The following is a 21,665-nucleotide window of genomic DNA, read 5'->3' as shown; positions in this document are numbered from 1 at the left end:
GAGGACAATTTATTTGTTTAATTCTCAAAGTGCAATATGTATACTCACATATTTTCCACTTGCTGTACCAGTAATATTGTCTGTAAAGTAATGGTGTGTGTGAAGCGAACAGCAGTATGGGCACAGACAGTGTGAGCGACATGAAGAGACATCACGTTAGCAGACTAGGGGAGTGGTTAAATGCTAACATTGGAGACAATATCCTTTCAGCACCCTTCCATCTTATTAATATACACTGAAAATATTGATGCAGTTTCAGCTTCAAACAGATTTTACGAATAAATACCAAAGGATTGTAACCTCACGTGTCATATTGTCATTTATGAATCAAAAGACAAAAAAAGATGCGTTTAAATATTAACTCTGATGACAAGTTTGAAAAATCTGTTAAATCTGAGCCCCTGAAACATTTCTACCCGACAGCTTTCACTATATTTAATCCTGACTCCTCATCATCACCATCTTCGGTCCAGTGGGGGGGATCCTTCCCAGAAGTGAAATGTTTTAAGTCCTGAAGTTTGACGTAAACCACATGGGAGCACAAACCTATTTAAAGCAGTAAGCTCAGTGAGTACCCATGTCTGTGCAAATGTGCTGAAATATCATGACCAGCTCAAAATAATCTGCACCTGGTGCTGACATGCTCAACAAGGCCTCACTAAAGTTGACTTTGTCACTCATAAACAAAGCCTCCGGACAGAAAAATACCATGAGGGGATTTAGGACAAAGGTGAGCCATAGAATGCAGCCAAATGAATTTGCTTACAGATTCATGTTTCTCTTACAGCAGCCTCTAAGTTGAAAAGTAAATGTTTTTGAGACTGACTACTTACTGACATGTATTCCTAGAAAGCTTCTTGGCCTTGGCAGAAGACAGCAGTTCTGCATGAAGCCCTCCTGAAGCCCGCCCTCCCAAACACTTGCAGACGAAGCAAAGTTTTACAGAATAACTGGAAATGGTCCTAAATGCTGATACAAGACATCTGCAACTCAGGAAGCAAGCCGACAATCTTCAACGTGCCAATACTTGGATGATTTTTTAATTTTAAAAGTGATGGTGTTTTAGCCTCTACATACAGGTCCTTCTCAAAAAATTAGCATATTGTGATAAAGGTCATTATTTTCCATAATGTAATGATAAAAATGAAACTTTCACATATTTCAGATTCATTGCACACCAACTGAAATATTTCAGGTCTTTAATTATTTTAATACTGATGATTATGGCATACAGCTCATGAAAACCCAAAATGCCTGTCCCAAAAAATTAGCATATCATGAAAAGTTTCTCTAAACAAGCATTAACCTAACCATCTGAATCAACAACGTAACTCTAAACACCTGCAAAAGATTCCTGAGGCTTTTAAAAACTCTCAGCCTTGTTCATTACTCAAAACCACAATCATGGGTAAGACTGCCGACCTGACTGCTGTCCAGAAGGCCATCATTGACACCCTCAAGCAAGAGGGTAAGACACAGAAAGAAATTGCTGAACGAATAGGCTGTTCCCAGAGTGCTGTATCAAGGCACCTCAGTGGGAAGTCTGTGGGAAGGGAAAAGTGTGGCAGAAAACGCTGCACAACGAGAAGAGGTGACCGGACCCTGAGGAGGATTGTGGAGAAGGGCCGATTCCAGACCTTGGGGGACCTGCGGAAGCAGTGGACTGAGTCTGGAGTAGAAACATCCAGAGCCCCCGTGCACAGGCGTGTGCAGGAAATGGGCTACAGGTGCCGCATTCCCCAGGTCAAGCCACTTTTGAACCAGAAACAGCGGCAGAAGCACCTCACCTGGGCTACAGAGAAGCACTGGACTGTTGCTCAGTGGTCCAAAGTACTTTTTTCGGATGAAAGCAAATTTTGCATGTCATTCGGAAATCAAGGTGCCAGATGTCTGCAGGAAGACTGGGGAGAAGGAAATGCCAGAAGTCCAGTGTGAAGAACACAGTCAGTGATGGTCTGGGGTGCCATGTCAGCTGCTGGTGTTGGTCCACTGTGTTTTATCAAGGGCAGGGTCAATGCAGCTAGCTATCAGGAGATTTTGGAGCACTTCATGCTTCCATCTGCTGAAAAGCTTTATGGAGATGAAGATTTCATTTTTCAGCACGACCTGGCACCTGCTCACAGTGCCAAAACCACTGGTAAATGGTTTACTGACCATGGTATTACTGTACTCAATTGGCCTGCCAACTCTCCTGACCTGAACCCCATAGAGAACCTGTGGGATATTGTGAAGAGAAAGTTGAGAGACGCAAGACCCAACACTCTGGATGAGCTTAAGGCCACTATCGAAGCCTCCTGGGCCTCCATAACACCTCAGCAGTGCCACAGGCTGATTGCCTCCATGCCACGCCGCATTGAAGCAGTCATTCATGCAAAAGGATTCCCGACCAAGTATTGAGTGCATAACTGAACATGATTATTTGAAGGTTGGCGTTTTTTGTATTAAAAACACTTGTCTTTCATTGGTGGGATGAAATATGCTAATTTTTTGGGACAGGCATTTTGGGTTTTCATGAGCTGTATGCCATAATCATCAGTATTAAACAATTAAAGACCTGAAATATTTCAGTTGGTGTGCAATGAATCTGAAATATATGAAAGTTTCATTTTTATCATTACATTATGAAAAATAATGACCTTTATCACAATATGCTAATTTTTTTAGAAGGACCTGTATATATATCCACCAGCTCTGCTGTTCTTTCTTCTCCCACATGGCCCCCCTCCTTTCACTCACTGCAAATTCAGCCCCTACCCGTGCGCTCTTCCCTACTTTCTGCTTCTCTCCAGGTGGAGTGGCTGCCTGTGGCATGTAGCAGCCCCCACAACAACAACAACAAAAAATGGATAGAGAGCAAGTCGCAGAACTGGTGAGCAGGAAGAAAAATAATGGCTCTGTTATTTGGAGATGGTTCTGATTTAATTTGTCAGATGTGCAACAGAAAAATGCAGAAAATAAATCCCAATGAAAATGTTCGAGTACATCTTTTTCACCATTTAAAGCAGCGCTATAAGTGGAGTATGAAGCGTGTTAAACTTGGTGCTGCAGCTCCAGCTGTGAAGCTTCCTTCCTTGAGACAAACTACTGTACGAAACTCTTACCTGTGCTGTGCCTTATGAGAGGTGATGTGAAGAAAACAGCGTCTTATCATATCGCTAAAGACACGGTCCTGAGCAGCTAAAAAGACGGCTGCTAGCCGCTAAGGACTGTATCTTTAATGATATGATAAGCTGCTGTTTTATTAATCTGGCGCTACCTCCTCCCACTGTAAGACTTGAACGTCTGTGGACAGTATCTAAAAAAGTTAAGTCAGGTCCTCTGGATGTTCAAAAAACAAACAAACAAAAAAGTAGAAACGTTTCGTCTCTCATCCGAGAGACTTCCTCAGTCTGAGGTGCTGTATTCAGCTCAGTCTCTTAAATAGCACCTTCTCAGAGTGGATCAACCAGTTTTGCTGCTGACAACCAAAACCAGCTGATCACATGATCAAGAAGGACCATCAGCCTAACAATGGATCATTAGCACCCTGATGGCTGTTTACTGTTCACAGAGGGCTGAGTGATACTAGCAATCACAGCATTGTAAGAGGGGGACAGTTGAACCCGGAGGCCTCCACCCTTGTTTAATGATGGACGATTTCTTTTCACAAAGATGGCCTCCTTTACTTCTCTCTCAAACCATCGTTCCTCTCTGTCCAGGATGTGAACATCTTCATCCCTGAAAGAGTGACCGCTGACCTGGAGATGAGTGTAGACCGCAGAGTCCTGGCCTGATGATGTTGATCTTCTGTGCTGGGCCATCCTTTTGGCCAGTGGCTGTTTTGTTTCCCCGATGTAAGACTGATCACAGCCCTCCTGACACTGAACAGCATACACAACATTGCTCTGTTTGTGCCGGGGGACTGGATCTTTGGGATGAACCAGTCTTTGCCGTAATGTATTTTGGGGTTTAAAAGCCACTGGGACGTTATGTTTAGAAAATAAACGTCTCAGTTTCTCTGAAACTCCCTCAACATATGGAATGACCACTGGTCTGGGTCTGGGTTCCTCCTTTTCACCTGATGGCTGACTGGAGTCCTGTTTGGGTTTCTTCTCTGGTTGAATATTGGCCCCCTACTTCACATATGAGGAGCAATATTATAGGCAGAAACATGGGTGTGCTATGGGGTCTCCAGTTTCTCCTATTGTTGCCAACCTGTACATGGAGGAGGTAGAAAAGAGAGCCTTGACGTCCTTTTCAGGGACACCACCAAGTCATTGGTTCAGGTATGTTGATGACACCTGGGTTAAAATTAAATCTCAGGAAGTCCAACATTTTACTGACCACATCAACTCTGTGGATAAATACATCAAGTTCACACGAGAAGATGTAAAAAATGGCAGGTTGGCTTTCTTGGACTGTGAGGTCTCAGTCTCTGATAGAGGACATTTGCAAACTGAGGTGTACCGCAAACCCACCAACACAGACCAGTATTTGCAGTTTGACTCCCATCACCCTTTGGAGCACAAGTTAGGAGTCATCAGGACTCTGTATCACAGAGCAGACAGCGTCCCCACTAACTCAGGAGCCAGGCAGAAGGAGAAATCCCACACAAGACAGGCTCTAGAGCAATGTGGATATCCTAACTGGGCCTTCCTGAAAGCAGAGAAGAAACCCAAACAGGACTCCAGTCAGCCAACAGGTGAAAAGGAGGAACCCAGACCCAGACCAGTGGTCATTCCGTATGTTGAGGGAGTATCAGAGAAACTGAGACGTTTATTTTCTAAACATAACGTCCCAGTGGCTTTTAAACCCCAAAATACATTACGGCAAAGACTGGTTCATCCCAAAGATCCAGTCCCCCGGCACAAACAGAGTAATATTGTGTATGTTGTTCAGTGTCAGGAGGGCTGTGATCAGTCTTACATCGGGGAAACTAAACAGCCACTGGCCAAAAGGATGGACCAGCACAGAAGATCAACATCATCAGGCCAGGACTCTGCGGTCTACACTCATCTCCAGGCCAGCGGTCACTCTTTCAGGGATGAAGATGTTCACATCCTGGACAGAGAGGAACGATGGTTTGAGAGAGGAGTAAAGGAGGCCATCTTTGTGAAAAGAAACCATCCATCATTAAACAGGGGTGGAGGCCTCCGGGTTCAACTGTCCCCCTCTTACAATGATGTGATTGCTAGTATCACTCAGCCCTCTGTGAACAGTAAACAGCCATCAGTGTGCTAATGATCCATTGTTAGGCTGATGGTCCTTCTTGAGCATGTGATCAGCTGTTTTGGTTGTCAGCAGCAAAACTGGTTGATCCACTCTGTGAAGGTGCTATTTAAGAGACTGAGCTGAATACAGCACCTCAGACTGAAGAAATCTTTCGGATGAAAGACGAAACGTTTCTACATTTTTTTTTTAATGTCCAGAGGACCAGATTTAACTTTTTTTTAGATTTTTCTACCTGGATTATTGAGCATGCATCAGGATATTTGTGGACAGTGTTTCTTTTTCTGCCCGTCTGTGCAGCTAACTTCATGCAGCATCCCCCCTCCTTCTCCCTCCCTCACTGCTGCAGTTCCCACACGCTTACTAACGTAGTGAAGGTGGTGCAGCTGGCCAGGATTATCATTTAATACATGTAATTAAAAAAAAGTCTAAAAACAAACTTTAATATATGTTAATAGTGTATTTTTTAGACATTTATTTTGTACAGTTATAGCTGTTAATAAATGTGCCTGTGTGACATCTGGGACAAAGCTTTGACTCAGAAATATATTTTTGTTATCACTTTATGGGAAAAAAAAATATTGAGAGATATATCGCCATTTTTCTTAAAGTATTGAGATATTAATTTTGGTTCATATCGCCCAGCCCTAACACACACACACACACACACACACAAATATAAAATTATTAAACATGACAATAACCCATTACAAAATCTAAAATCTTGATTATCCAACCTGCAGTTAAACACACAAGCTTAAGAAACCCTCATTACTAGGATATCATGTTGGTTTTGTATCCGGAGGCTGCAATCATTCTCAAATAGAAAACGCCTGAGTTTCTGGATAAAGACGAGGGAACATTTGTAGTACTCCAAGCACAGTAATGCCAACATACCATGGTTTGGGGAATTGTAATGTGCTACACATTAGGGTTGCACAATATAAAAAAATATTGTTATTGCAAAATCATTGTTTGCCATAATATTAATATTGATTGCACTGAATCACAGACATAAACTGCATGCCACTAATACATTGTAGAAACTTCAACCCATACATAAAGCTGCTGCCGGCTGAGCAGGTTTTGCTCTGTGACATGTCTCCAATGAGCCATGCTGAGTCCAACTTGTGTTTTGCACATTTGTTTTAAAAATAACAGGATGAACTTTTGCCATCCAACAAACAGTTCCTGTATTAATTTACATCGCTGATAAAGTATGACGGAAAATTATATAGATCAAAAAAGTGACGTTCAAAAGTGTGAAGTTCAAAAGTGTGAAAAGGGATCAAGAGAAATGTTTACAAAAAACCCTACTAACCTAGCACCTGGTGCTGTGACTCAGATCAGCTAAGTAACATGTGATCACGCCCCCCCATGCAATTACCTGAAGGACGGAACAAATCTGAAAACCTGTGCCAGCATAACAGTTAAACAACACATAACAGTCATTTTGGCTCTTACATACATTTTAAGAACTAGGGATGCACAATATTATTGGCATGATATCGGTATCGGCCGATATTAGCGTTAAAGTTAAATATCAGACATCGGCCATTCAATCAAAATAACTCACCGATATAAAGACGCTGTTTTTGAAGGACAACCCAGTGACAAGTATGCCTGCAGCACCAGAACAACATAATGGCATCACGCTCGTCTGCCTGATCTCACGTGGGAGAGGAAAATTCAAAATGTCGGTGGTGGTGTGGAAGTTTTTTTCGTTGAGGATGTCGTAATCTGAAGATTTATGGACTACGTTGAGCCTCGCTATATCATCCCCAGTTGGAGATATTTTTCCGACGTAGCCTTATCTGAGTTACAAGCTGTCATTTTTGACATCATTGAGAAGCTAATAGCCGATAGCACTTGGGTGAGTTTTGTCACAGACATTTGGACGTCGTGTTAGCCCCGTTAGCATGATTAGTCTTACGGCACAATGGATAGACAAAAACTTTGAAGTTAAAAAGGCTGTCCTTCATGCACAGGAGTGCAGAGGATCCCACACTGCAGCTCAAAGTAAAAAGTGCTATGTGTTGTCATTGTTTGGTCCCATAGATGAAATTGGCTCTCTGCATTTAACCTATCACACCTGGGATACACCCAGTGGGCAGCTATATAAGCGCCTGGGGAGCAATTCGGGATTAGGTGTCCTACTCAGAGACACCACGAGATGCGCAATGACCGGCGATCGAACCCAGGACCTTCGGGTCCCAAGTCGGCTGCCCTGCCCGTACACCATCTCGGCCCATCTAGGAACCCGGAACAAGCCTCCACAATTGAGACAGCATCGCAGGTGACTAATGCTAATAAATAATATTTAACACTTTTCATTTAATATAAGTTAAAGTGCAATGCATATCATATGGCTGTTACTGAATATATGTCACCAGCTCACAGCTGTTACACATATTTTGTAGCAAATAATCCTAAATAAGAGGGTTATGTTCTGACAAAGGAAAGTACATAAAATATCAGTACTGGTATCAGTTATCGGCCAAATAAGTTTTAACATATTGGCATATCGGATATCGGTCAAATATCCAATATCGTGCATCCCTATTAAGAACCATAAGACCACAAGTTGTAGCTGTGAGTTAAGTTTGTAGATAAAAATAACCTAAATTTAACACCAACCATACAGTTAAATGAAGTGGTGGCATCATTCTGAGGATGTGTGTCAGTGGGGCTGAACAATTTATAGCATTTATGATAAAACAAGATTTTCTAATTGCAAAGGCTGCAAATTGACTGGTCACGTGATCTGGTCACGTGATCTGGTCACGTGATCTGGTCACGTGACTTTCAAGTGAGCGGAGCAAAACAGAGCAGGGAGCGGGAGAAGTCAACACTGCGCTTTAACCGGTTGCACAATGGCGTCAGGCTCAACAGAAGCTGATACATCTGAAAGTTTGGTACCAAAGAGGCAGCACGTTTGTTGTTTGAAATTATTTTGGCTATAAAAAAGAAGATACTGCGCAACAACATGTATTGTGCAGAACTTTCCTTGTTGCTGTTGCTACTTCTCGAGGTAACACCACAAATCTTTATCAACACTTAAAAAGCACCACAAAGCTATTTATGATAGTTGCATGGCTAGAATGTGAATGACCAGTGCTTCAACTTCAAATAAGCAAAGTACCAGTCGACAGGGATCACTGACCGAACTGTTCGAAGGTATTACTCTGTATGAACATAATTCGAAACGGCACGCGGAAATAACTCGAGCAAGCGAAAGACATGATGCCCATTAGTATAGTGACCAAACATGGGTTTACAGCTTTGGTAAACACAGTGGATAAGCGGTACAGAATGCCCTTGTGCACACGTTTTAGTCAAGTTGCTATCCCGGAGCTATAAAAAAATGCAGGAACAGAGTTGCAGCGGAGCTGAAAATAGTGAAGTTTCTTTTTACAACTGAAACAGATTTATTTATTGCTTGTGTTCATTGAGAAATACATGAGAAGAAGATATTGATAAATAATCACATATTAAATCGCAATCGCAACACTGAGGTAAAAAAATCACAATTGGAATATTTTCCAAACTCATTCAGCCCTAATTATCAGTGGTTTACGGTACACTAACTGGGACAGAGGAGAAAAAACAGGACAAATGTTGACCAAAAAAAGCAATTATTCTGTTGATCATTTAGGGGTCTTAAAAGGTGAGTTATTTTAGTGAAACCATCTTATTTTTGACAGCCTGTGAAAGAATATAAGTGAGCATGACCACTGACTTCAGGTCTCAGAGGGATGTAGAATACGTAGTGTGAAACACCGAGTTAATACACACACAACTCTCAGTAAAACATTAAACAAGCTGAGTTACTGAAACAAGTGCACACAGCGTTTCTTCAGCTTTTATTTTTATACTCATATTTTCTTGCCTCCCTGACTTCTCCTAAATTATTTACGTGTTTTTAAAACTACAACTCAGTCTGGCAGTGCATACAAGGTCAGAGAACTTTGCTCTACAAAAAATTAGAAGCATTAAGAATGCAAACATGCACACATGTAGGCCAAGTATCGGGCTAATCTTTTCCATTCCAGACAGGGGGTCCGAGCCACAATGGACAAAGTCCAGCTCTGCTCGAACAGCATCCTCGCTCGATGGTCCATTATGCACACATCCTGGTAGGAATAAAGCTGTCATCAAAATGACGAGTGGATCAAATGATTCTAAATGAATTTCTCAGATCGCAGTGAGACAATAAACTGATCTGCAGTAGCTCTGTCCTGGATCTAACTGTGGTCACGCTGTGGTAGCTTGTGTTGATCCTGTACACATTCTTGTGGCAGTGGGTACATGTACAGTCTTGACTTTGTGCACCCACATCCACCCACACACGGTCCTGCCACAGTCCTGCTATGTTTATCAGATGGGAATGAGGGTACATGAGGAATTCTTCACATTCCTCTGTCCACTTAGAAAAAAACAAGACAAGCATTCAGGTAGGAGCACGTAGGACGTTGCTCTGGAAGGAGACCATACAACCATAAAACTTATTTTAAAAACTTCTACCTGTGCCCAAGATTTGTAAAAAAATATGCTTATTAATACAACTCTAGCCAAGTAGAAAAGTCCTCCAATTCCACGGGATTATAGGTAATGACTTGGTGAAGAACGTGTGAATACAAAACACCATTTGTCTATCAAGAACATGAAAACACTGACAATTACAGGGCCACCATCCACCGCTCCACTGCATGCTTTGAATTCCACAACAAGGGAGATGTCAGTGTTTTTACTGCCTTTTACCACACAGTGTGGAGTACAAAACCACGGATGACTGATCTTTTTTATTAACATTTGGCCAACTGTGATGGGTCATCAGGGTCCATTCAGCTCACCTGTTTATACCCAGGGAGCAAAAGTAGTAGAAATGGCCACAGTCCCACAGCGAAACCCTATCCCATCAGGCTAACCCGACGGGATATTTATAACAAACAAGCAAAGCAGGGGCCAGGGTGAGGCGGTGGAAGGCGAGATGCCAGAGAGACAGACAGGGATGGCTGTGGCAGCGCAGGAACCAGGAAAAGTTAGAACAGAAGAGAGAAAATTGACTGGCATCAAACAGAAAGATGGATTAATAAGTAAACACTGGTCAAGCATCACAGATTATATGTCGACATCTGGCTCTGTGGTCGAACACACGGTCCCATACAGACAAAAGATGAATGATAGTTATGACATACAATCAGAGAGACAGAGGGATATTCGGGTGATTAGTGCCTAAAAATACCCTGCCAAGCAGACCCATATCAGAAAGATGACACTCCCCTTGAAAGAGCGCTGGACCAAAATAAAAGTACTTCCCCAACAGAACAGTAAATCAGATCACAAGGGGGAGTCTAAAGCCTGCCGCAGCACACGGTCACTGAGGACACATTCAGCCGCATGTCAGCGAGGAGCTTGTGCTGCTGGAGACAGTCAGAATGTCGTATTCTGGTGTCAAAGCTTATTAAAACAACATTGTTTTCTGGAAAAGTAATCAGCCAACAGAGGTGTGGTCATTACACAAGAAAGGAGATACACTTCCACTGAAGTCTGTCTACATGACCACATCTGGTTTTTATAGTCCTCTGTACAAAAACACAAACCAGGTAAAACAGACATTTCTGAATAAATTACCAAGGTTTTTTTATAATTAAACAATCAAACACTGTATAATAATATTCCATGAATAATTTATAACTGCGTCTACGAAATACTTTCAATGCTAATTAATAAGTATGTTATTTTTAAATGATTTGTCGATTTTACAAATTACTTGGTGCATAAAAACGCCAAATAAAATGTAAATGCAGAGGTGTCACTCAGTAAATACACATTTAAATTGTGTCCATTTTTTATCAAAAATAGTCTAAAATGTGTGTAGAAACCTGAGACACAAAATCCCACTCATCACATAACGTATTATAGTCCTAAAAGTCTTAAGAGGCTTTTCTTTCTTTCTAAACCTCGTTAACATTTGACACACTGAAGTTTCATTTGTTCTTAACAAGCAAGAAATTTTAATGATAATTTGCAGCTAAATAGTTGCTGCTAAATGTATTATAGGTCAAAAAACCAAAATATTACCAGTCAGTGAATAATGTTAAATGTTTAAAGCAGTAAATGATACATTTTCCTTGTCTTCTTGTTTTGCCACTTCTGAAACTAAGCTGTTATGTAAAAAATGACGTCATCTGAACCATTTAAGGCACTTCTATGAGTGTTGCTGTTACTTTCCCAACACCTAACAACATCTAAACCTGGTGTAAATGTAGTTTTTAATCATAATTTGCAATTGTTAAACAGCACCGATCTGCAAGCATTTGAAGTCTCAGATTGTTCTACATCGTCAGTGTTGAAGAATTTAGGTTTGATAAATCAGCGGTCCAAACAAACAAACAAACAAAAAGGTACAATTCAACTTGTATGACACCAAAATAAGTTTTAAGGAAACAAAACAGACTCAGAGTTCATCACGCTGGGGATGCATTGACAGCTTTTGAATTTCCTCTGGGTGTGCCTTATTTCTGTTGTGCTGCAAGAATCCACCAAGGACCAATGTTTCTTCTGATTCCATTACCCAAACGTGTTCAGTAAATACTCAGCCATGTTCAGAGCCAAGAGGCAAAGCCATGTGAGCGAAAAGGCTTGGAAACAGCATGACAGAGTCAGGGTGAGACTAGCGGGAGCTCCAAGTGAATCAACAGCCTTCAACAGTGGAAATGCTGTTCTAGCACCGAGTTCACAGATTGAAGGCCCACAGCTGCCCCCTTTAACAGTGTTTGCTGGTCTCCAGGACTGACTCTGCTCATTGTTTCCCGGCACTGTTTCCTCAGGATGTGGAACAGGCTCGGTTGCCTAAGCGATGAGGTCAGCCACGCAGCTCTCTCTTCTCTAGACCCAAAACAGGATGGGTGTGGAACAAGGCAGATTTACAGTCAGGGGCTTCTTCCACAGGCAGGCCCGCTGGTTAAGGGTGGTATGCACTAACCCTGCAGCTTTCATTGGGTGATGATAGCTAGTTTGGTAACACTAACTCTGCACTGCTGACCCACTGAGACACAGAAAACCACTGAAGACCTTCAACGATTTCTGGCATGCTGTGTAAATACTGTAAACATGCAGGACCACAATGTTATCAACGTTTGAGGAGAAATTACTTCATGGGCCAGGTGATCAACTGATCGCACTACAACGTTTGTATATACTCCATTGCTTGCTGCTTCTGCCTCAATAGACACAAAAGGTGACCTTGCAACTCTCATGGTTGTAAACAATAAACAACACATTTTCTCTGTTGTATGAGTAATCAGAAAATAAATACATAAATTAAATATTTGTAAATTTGCATCAAATTTATAAATATCTCCAGACTGACTGTTTGTCCAGGTTTCCACCTGGACAGATGTTCAATCGTGCATGGTAGCGTTAGCGCCTAGCTCGATAAATTTTACAATAATAAATATTAGAGACGTTACTTCTAGTAGAACCATTGAAGTCTCAAGAAACACGACACCGTTTCTAGATGGAGCTCATCTTTCTGTCAGGACACGGGGTGTAACTGTGGTAAAGTCCTTCCAGTGGTGTCGAGCGAGAGCTGATGAAGCGTTGAAAAACTGAGACGCTTTCACACAAACACTGCAGATCTGAACATATTTAGGAAGGTGGTGGTGGTGGGGGGGGGGGGCAGCAATTGTTAGCAGAATTTTGGTCTAGACTTATTAAAGGCTTTTATCATTCAGATTTCCTGTAAAATGTCCAGAAGATCAGCAGGCGAGACAACGTGGGAACGTAGAGTACTGTCAGTGGGAGGACGTGTCCATGTCGGTGCTGGTAACTTCAGCTCTTTCTTTTCTCTGTATGTTGTTTATCACTCAATGTGGGACACATTAAAATACAAGCGGTTTTGATATTAACACAAAAACAGTCATCGAGCCTCCTTCCCTGCTCTTCCTCTGCAGACGGTCTGACACCATAAGTTTTGCATCCTGCCCTCCCAACTGAGCTCTGCACGGACACTCCCCTGCACCCCCTCACTTGTGAAAGTTGATCACCAGAGGAAAGATCCCCTGCTGTGAGGAGCATGCATGAACAGCAACTTCAGATCATCTGTTTGCTCTCTCCAGGTGTCCGCATGTGGAAAAAATAAGGGTTGAACTGAGCTGTCTGGTAACACGTCACTACATGTGTGTATTATTATTAAATTTGACATAATGGTGCAGATAAACACGGTCAGCATAAAGATGAAGTTTTTCAGACTTTAAGATTAGGTTATGATTTTAAAGTGCTTTAACAAATGTGCCAACAAACTTCCAGGTTCTGTGAACTTAATATTCTTGATCCACCACTGAAGATGAAGGAGGATAATGTTTATTTTAGGGATGCACAATATTGGATTTTTGGCCGATGTGCCGATATGTTGGCCGATAACCAATACTGATATTTTTATATATTTTCCTTTGTCAGGACATATTCCTCTTATTTGGCTTAATTGCTAGAAAAATTGTGCAACATCTGTAAGAGCTGGTGACATATATTCAGTAACAGCCATATGATATGCATAGCACTTTAACTTATATTAAATAAAAAGTGTTATTTATTAGCATTAGCCACCTGTGAGGCTGTCTCACTTGTGGAGGCTTGTTCCAGGTTCCTAGCTGCAGAGTGGGATCCTCTGCACTCCTGTGCATGAAGGACAGACTTTTAAAGTTCAAAGTTTTTGTCTATTGTGCCGTAAGACTAATCATGCTAACGGGGCAAACACGACGTCCAAACGTCTGTGGTAAAACTCACCCAAGTGCTATCAGCTATTTGCTTCTCAATGACGTCGGAAATGACGGATTGTAACTCGGGTAAAGTTACGTCAGAAAAATATCTCAGACTGGGGACGATGTAGCGAGGCTCAGCGTACTCCAAAAATCTTCGGACTCTGACAAATCCAACAACAACAAAAAAACTTCCACACCGCCGACATTTTGAATGTTCGTCTCTGCCGTGAGATCAGGGAAAGGCGCACGTGACGTCATCACGTTGTGCTGGTGCTGCAGGCGTCCTCGTCACTGGGTTCTCATACAAGAACAGCATCTTTTATATCGGTGAGTTATTTTGACTGAATGGTCGATGTCCGATATTTAACTTTAACGCTAATATCGTCCGATACCGACACCATGCCGATAATATCGTGCATCCCTAATTTCCGCCCATGTGTGTTTGCATGTGTGTGACTTTGTTTGATGACTGATAGCAAAACTTCTCAAGAACCACAGACTAGACTTCAATGAAGCTCTCAGAATGTAATTGTTGGATGCAAATCTACAACTTTTGGGTCAACCCAATTCAAGACGGCTGCAGCTCAGTCGTTTTTATAGACACTGAGCTAAATTTAGCTTGGTAGTAGCTGAAAGTCATTCTCGACATATTTCACAACATGGTTTTATCAAAATGGCTCAGTTTCTCAACATCTTGCTTTAAATCTCTGGCATGAGAGGCGACGGGCGATATGCATTCCTTAAAGGTGGAACGCTAGGCCTTTTGTTCCAGTCTTCCATTTAGTCTGAGGAACCCTAAAACTGAATATCTTTGGTGTCACCCTGCAGATCTGAAACTGCATGTGAGATCAGTCCATCTGAAGCTCACGCGAGCCTGAAGGATTCAGAGCGAGCTGAACGGTGGCTTCGCTTAATACAAACGTGAAACAGCAGAACAGACGGGACAACGTGCCACGTGTGGCTCGCACCCTGAATCCACGACCCGTCCTCTGGGCCACATCAGGAATGAAAAAAGCTTAACGTCTGGTTTCCATCTGGACTGTAAGACTGATCCACTGCGAGTGACTCAGAAGTCCAAATGCTCTCACACTGCTGAGGGGACTCCTTCCTCCAGCTGTGAGCGGCGAGGGCAGCCTAATGACAAACAGTAGGTCCGATGGAAATAAAAAAAGCTGAATATGTCCAGGGTTTTAGCTAGGTCCTGTCTCAACAGATCAGCCTGTTCGTATGAGCTGAGAGTTTAGTCAGAGTGAACAGGTCCTTGTTAACTAATATTGAACTTGATTGTTTTTTCTTCACCGTCAGCTTCGAGTTTGAACGTTTAATCAGGAAAGACTGAAACAAACGTGCGTCACGCACAGAAAGCTGAGAGAAGTGGCAGGAGGTGAGTCATGACCCTGCGAGTATTTGGCCTTGGACCCCGACAGAGAATGATGTTCAAAATTCCTCAGCAGCCCCCCCACTCATCAGTCTGCAGTTTAGAGGCTGTGAGCTCCCTCTCAGCCAACAATGGGTCCATTCAATCGCCCGCAGCAGCCCGAGCATCTAATGTGGCCTGAAGGTATTCTCTCAGCGACCAAACGTTAAATGTGGCCCATCGTGTTTCCACTTAAACAATTCACAAACCCACTTAACTGCAGCTTCCCCCTTGAAGGATCAAGAAAAGTGCCTCCATTGACTCGTTTCTTTTTCTGAACTAGAACAGAGCAGCTGATGAAACGAAAGGTCTGGCTCCCCACGAAAGGAATGCATATCGCCCGCCACCGGTGTCGTAAACGAATCATAGACGTTTTGGTGACATCTCAAAAACAACACTTTGTGCAATGTCGTGTGCGATCAGAAAATGTGTTAGGTATGACTCTCAGCTACTACCACAATAAAGTTTAGCTCAGTACTGGACTGAATCGTAGCCATGTATGTGTTATCTCAGGTTGATTCTCTGTGGGGATCACTTGGGGCTGACTAAGTAAATAACACCTCCACAGGAAGCTAATATTAAACTGTACACCGACTTTAAGAACAGAGAGAGGATTTAAATCAAAATCAGCCTTTGCTAAAGGTTTATCTCACTTTAAGATTGATGTTCTCAAACAAATGATGCAGAAGGTCAATCAAGGGGTTATAATTTAATCTAAGAACCTGGCAGTGATTTATTAATAATAGGTAGTTCTGATCATTTATTAGTATTATTTCATAAAGTTGATGTTTATAATAAAGTGCTATGCTAAATGCTAATATACAGTAACTGCTTTAAAACCACAAAAAGCAGCAAAACAAAACTTGAGCTTCACGTGAGAGCAGCTGCCAACTTTATACAAACTCTCACTTTCTTCGGGACGCGAGTTAATTTATTACTCGGGTTAGAATAAACCCGTGCTGGTTTCCGGACTGAACCTGTGCTGAGGGACCAGTCTCCCGGGGCAGGAGTGCAGGACTTCACGTAGAGCTCGGTGACAAAATGTCAGCTAAAGATCTCCTCCTTCACGCGCGCATTTATCAAGCACGAGCAGGGCAGCGCGTGAGAAAGTTTTATTTTGTATTTTTATGGGGGTGCTCGTCGATAGCAGCTACGTTCCTTTTAAAATCAAATGTAACAAAACGTAACCCTCCTGTCCGACACTAGCTTGACCCACGGGGGAACAGAACCGCTAAAACCTCGACGTTACGGTAAAATCCGCTCCTCCACCCCGCTGCTGGCCCCTCTTCTCCCGGTCTACAACACCGTCGCAACTCACCTAAATCATCCATGGCAGCTGAGTCGTTGAGGCCGGTCTTCTGCTGGACAAAAACTTTCCTCTTCTAAACTTCTCAACTTCTCCGCTCCTTCCTTTGGGAAGTTGGTGAGGACTCGTCTCGTGCACGCGCCGCTTTGCTGTGTGTGTGTGAGAGTTTAACGCGGCGCGTGCTTTGACTGAAGCTCGGTGGACAGCGACACCCTGTGGCCACATGCTGGAACTGCAGTGTCCTGGTGCACGCTCAATAATCCAGGTAGAAAAATCTAATTATTTCAACCTTTATTTATACAGGTTAATCCCATTGAGCCTCCGGGACTCATTTACAAATAAGTAAATAAAGTTAAATCAGGTAATAAAGTTAATAAAGTTAGGTAATTGGGTAATAATACTTTTTGCCCCACTCCCCTCAGGAAGGAGGTTGAGGAGCATTAAGTGTAGAACCACTAGACTGAGGAACAGCTTCTACCCTGAGGCTGTTAGACTCATGAATCTCTAACCAGAATAATCACTGTGAAAAATCACACCATGTTGCTGCTGATCTGTTTCAATGTTGCTGCTGATCTGCTTCATGTTGCTGCTGATCTGTTTTGTGTTGCTGCTGATCTGTTTTGTGTTGCTGCTGATCTGTTTCATGTTGCTGCTGATCTGTTTCAATGTTGATGTGTTCATGCGTGCACATCTGCTCACAGACTCATGTTCATGTTTGTGCTGATGTTCAATGTTTTATGTTATGAGTGCTTAGTGTATATTTAGTTGATGTTTTTCTTAGTTCATATCTTAGATGTTATCATTGTTTTTCTTTTACATTTTATTGTTGGATGTAACTGGGACCCTGTGTACATAATTTTGCTCCACCACATGTACCACATGAGGTGCGAATGACAATAAAGAAACTCTGATTCTCTAATAAGGGTATTTCGTTGTTGATGATTGTGTTCATCCATTTTGCTTTTACTCCCTGACATTTAGCACATGGTGATTTGATTTAGTATTTCATTGTTTCTCATAATATTTAATGTTTTATGCTTTTATTGCTGTAATATGTTGTTATTAATATTTGATGCTGTGATCTTTTTTGGTAAGCACTTTGATAAGTTACTGTTTTAAATGTGCTATATAAATAAATGTGACTTGACTTGATCCTGTGTACATAATTTTGTTCGACAAAAAAGAGTATCTGAATTTGAATCTATAAATTAGGTAATAAGTTAGGTCAGGTAATAAAGTTAAATCAGGTCTTCTGGACGGACTCTTGTTGTTGAAACGTTTAGTCTTTTATCCAAAAGACTTCTTCAGTCTGAGGAGCTGAAATAAACTCAGTTTTATAAGCAGCACCTTCTCGTTTAGTGGATCAACCAGTTTGCTGCTGACAGCCAAAACTATCTGTTCACATGAAAGGAGGACCATCAGCATAACAATGGATCATTAGCATCCTGATGTCTGTTTGCCATTCATAGATGGTTGAGTGATACTAGCAATAACAGCATTGTAAGAGGGGGACAGTTGAACATGGCGGCCCTCTCTCCTGTTTAATGCGCTTTTCACAAAGATGGCCTCCTTTACTCCTCTCTCAATCCATCGTTCCTCTCTGTCCAGGATGTGAACATCTTCATCCCTGAAAGAGTGACCGCTGGCCTGGAGATGAGTGTAGACCGCAGAGTCCTGGCCTGATGATGTTGATCTTCTGTGCTGGTCCATCCTTTTGGCCAGTGGCTGTTTAGTTTCCCCGATGCAAAACTGATCACCCTCCTGACACTGAGCAACATACACAATATTACCGTTTTTGCCGGGGGACTGGAGCTTTGCAACTGCAGCTTAAAAAGTAGAAATAAAGACTGCTAAAGTTTCAGAGGTGGGCAGTGATGTTTTTGATCGTGCCCGTGGGTGGGTGTGTGAGCGTGTGCTCGTGGAGCTGTCTGTTAGCATCTCATGAACCAGTAATGATTTTTTATTGACCTGATGAAATTTTGATTATCAGTGGCCGCACATAAACTATTAACTTTTGAAGCCACCCCTATCCAAGATCAACATCACAGCTAAGCGGCTTCACAAAACACACATGGCTATAACTCGGTTTTACAAACACTGAGCTAAAATTTGGTGCACACTCAGAGAGCTGCTTGTTGCATGAGCTTTTAACTTAAACTGTAGCATTATTTGTTGGAGTCAATGGGCTGCTACTACGTCAATTTTACCAAGATTGAGTCAAAGTTTGAAGTGGATGTAGCGGAGACATTCACAACACATGCTCAGGGCATGACCTCTTGCACGACTTTAAAGGTTTGAACAAAATGTGTGGAAAAAAAACCATTTAAGCTGCTAAGTGATAAGAATGGTGCAAGTCATGTGTAGTGATATCGATTGGCATCACATGTTAAACACTTGAGAACAATAAATGATCTATAAAAAGATTTATTACAGTTTTATAATCATCTTTGTCATTTATACATGTCAAAAACCGCTACGATGTAAAATGTGAGGTTCAACAGCCTTATCATTTGTCCCCACCTCACAGCTAAAAGGTTTTCATTTTAAAACATATTGGCTGAAATTATTTATATGCACTTAAACTGTAAAAAACAAAACGTCTAACTGATTTCACATCGCTATATCTTTCTTTCTGTAAAAGTTTTAACAGTATCAAACAACAAATGTGCATGTCACCCACCAAAAAGGTATAGTTTAGTTTGGTAGTTGTAAATGATTTATTACCCTGACTCTGAAGATGCTTCCCTGCTGAGTTTTGTCTGGTTTACCATATTTTTCAGACTCTGAGGCGCACCGGATTATAAGGTGCATTAAGCGAAACAAGTTCATTTTGACCATTTTCAAGCGCCGTGTACCACATAAAACCAGTTCGAGGTCAGTAAGAATAAGGTCAACCAGAATTAATACATAAGGCGCACTGGCTCTGTCGATTTTTGAGAAAATTAAATGATTTTAAGTGCGCCTTATAGTCCGAAAAATACGGTAATTTAAATCTGACCTCTAACAATTTAATCTCAGTTTTGATCCTATAACCTAAACATTAAATTGTTAATAAATGTCACAAGTCCACAGATTTCAGCTTTCTCTTCTCGTTTTCTGTAAGAGGCTGCTGGGAGAGGATTTTGTCGTGCAGGCGGTGGTGCTTGCCTATCCCCAGTTTCGGCAGACCTCGATTCAGCCCCTCCAGCAGCACACACGACTTGCACAGCGCCTGGCTGGAGATGTAGCCACAGCGAGTGCAGGAGCCCTGGACTGGCATCTTCACCCCCTCACGCACAGACAGGTTCTCACCAGAGTGGATGATGTCCACGATGGAGCTGGGTCGTATACTCTCCAGGTCCTTGAGGAAGGTCCTTGCATGGCCACGATAAGCGTTGGGAGAGTAGATGCACTCAGTAGAAAAGTAGTCCAACTTCTTAAAGTAGGCATATAAAACAATCTCTTTCTCATAGGCGTATTTGAGGGGTTTGCATCTCGGTACAACCCCATCACCCTCACTGGCTGTGGCGATGGTGGTGCAGCGGCGAAGACGAGCTATGTCTCCACGCAGGACATTCATCAACACCGTCTCTGCCACATCGTCAGCATTGTGACCTGTGAAACAAAAGAAGCGTGAGTTATTCTAGCGCAGCGTGCAGGCCAACATCAGTAATGGATTCAGAACTTCACCTGTACATATCTTATCCACTTTCAGCATGATGGCTCCTCTGTCCAGCGCCTGTCTTCTGAACACTCCACAGAAGGTGCAGTTATTTTTCAGCCCCACCTGCTTCACTATAGCGTCCATAGTCCAGCCGTACAGCTCCTCGTACGACACAATCTTCAGCGGCAGCTCATACTGCTGCTGGTTCCTCTTCACCGTCTCCAGGGAGTCGTCTCTGTAACCAGTGATCCCCTCATCCACCGAGATGAGCATGAGCTGGAGGCCGTAGTTGTACCGCTCGTTGAGAAGCTTCATGACATGCGCGAGCACCGTGGAGTCCTTTCCTCCAGAGGCGGCGATCCCCACAACCTCCCCAGGTTTGAAGAGCTCCGCTGCCACAACGGTCTGATGCACCTCCTCCTCAAAGGCCCAAAAGAAGCACTGCTTACACAGAGAGTGACCGGTTTTTGGACGCTTCAGCACGGCACGTTTGTCAGAGCAGCTGCTGCACAGGACCGGCATTCTGACTGGAAAGATAACTGGTAAAAACACAACATGTCAATGTGGGTTAAAGAAACGCACCCAATCACTCTGACGACAACATCCTACTGATACGTGAGAGGAATAAGGTTTGGATTCTGTTGGTGAAAAATATTCTCACTTTATCTCAAAGGAGCTGCGCTCGACAACAGGAGATTTTTAACCGTTTTTACTTGTGAGGTCAGATTTTCAGGACAGGTCACACAGATATTACACAGGAAGTACACACAGTGAAACAGGAAGTACACACATGAAGCCCAGTCACAAGAATCTGCCAGAGGCAGTGTGTGAAGCTTGTTTTTATACACTTATCAGCTCAACCTTGAATCAACAGCTGCACTGTAGCTTCAACTCAGCTCCTCATCCAGCTCTCTCTGCTAACTCAAACATATGGTTCATGGGCAGTTAACATTCTCAGCCATAGCAGTTAAAACCATCCATGAACTTTGACCAAAAATAAACAGACCCCACCTGATGAGGCAAGTTTTCTAATTTACAAAGAAATCAACTCTAAAACTGAAGAAAAAAAAAATGTCTCTAATTTTTAAGACACATTTATTTTAATGAAGACAGACAGAAATATCAACTAATAATAAAATAATGTTTTGTAATTACAAAATTACTTGAGTATCACCGAGTGAAATTCATATTTGATTCCCAAACAATACACAACTTTGGACTTTGAGGTGAAACTTGGACAAGCAGCTACACAGTTCTTGTTGTTAATCATCATGTTTGAACACACACACACACACACACACACACACACACACACACACACACACA

The 21,665-nt window shown here is 42.3% G+C and overlaps 2 protein-coding genes across 2 annotated transcripts in view; both read right to left on the bottom strand.

The window, feature by feature from the left end:
- Positions 1 to 16,784, bottom strand: part of pxnb (paxillin b) — a 39,392-nt gene extending 22,608 nt beyond the window's left edge. The window contains exon 1 of the mRNA XM_037681203.1: positions 16,709 to 16,784. Within this exon, the coding sequence (XP_037537131.1) occupies positions 16,709 to 16,721 (13 nt within the window). The 5' untranslated portion in view covers positions 16,722 to 16,784. The remainder of the gene's footprint in view (positions 1 to 16,708) is intronic.
- Positions 16,785 to 19,629: 2,845 nt separating this feature from the next.
- ctu1 (cytosolic thiouridylase subunit 1 homolog (S. pombe)) lies at positions 19,630 to 20,861 on the bottom strand. Its single transcript, XM_037681212.1, has 2 exons — positions 20,366 to 20,861; positions 19,630 to 20,290 (listed from the first exon to the last, which is right to left on the bottom strand). Exons 1-2 carry the CDS (start codon positions 20,859 to 20,861, stop codon positions 19,755 to 19,757), a joined length of 1,032 nt encoding a protein of 343 aa, XP_037537140.1. The 3' UTR covers positions 19,630 to 19,754.
- Positions 20,862 to 21,665: the final 804 nt, after the last annotated feature.

This window comes from Nematolebias whitei, chromosome 8 (assembly GCF_014905685.2).
Source record: "Nematolebias whitei isolate Nwh7 chromosome 8, NemWhi1, whole genome shotgun sequence".
Taxonomy (NCBI): Eukaryota; Metazoa; Chordata; class Actinopteri; order Cyprinodontiformes; family Rivulidae; genus Nematolebias; species Nematolebias whitei.
The sequence above is the reverse complement of the archived record's forward strand: the minus strand, read 5'-3'. Positions and strand labels throughout refer to the sequence as shown.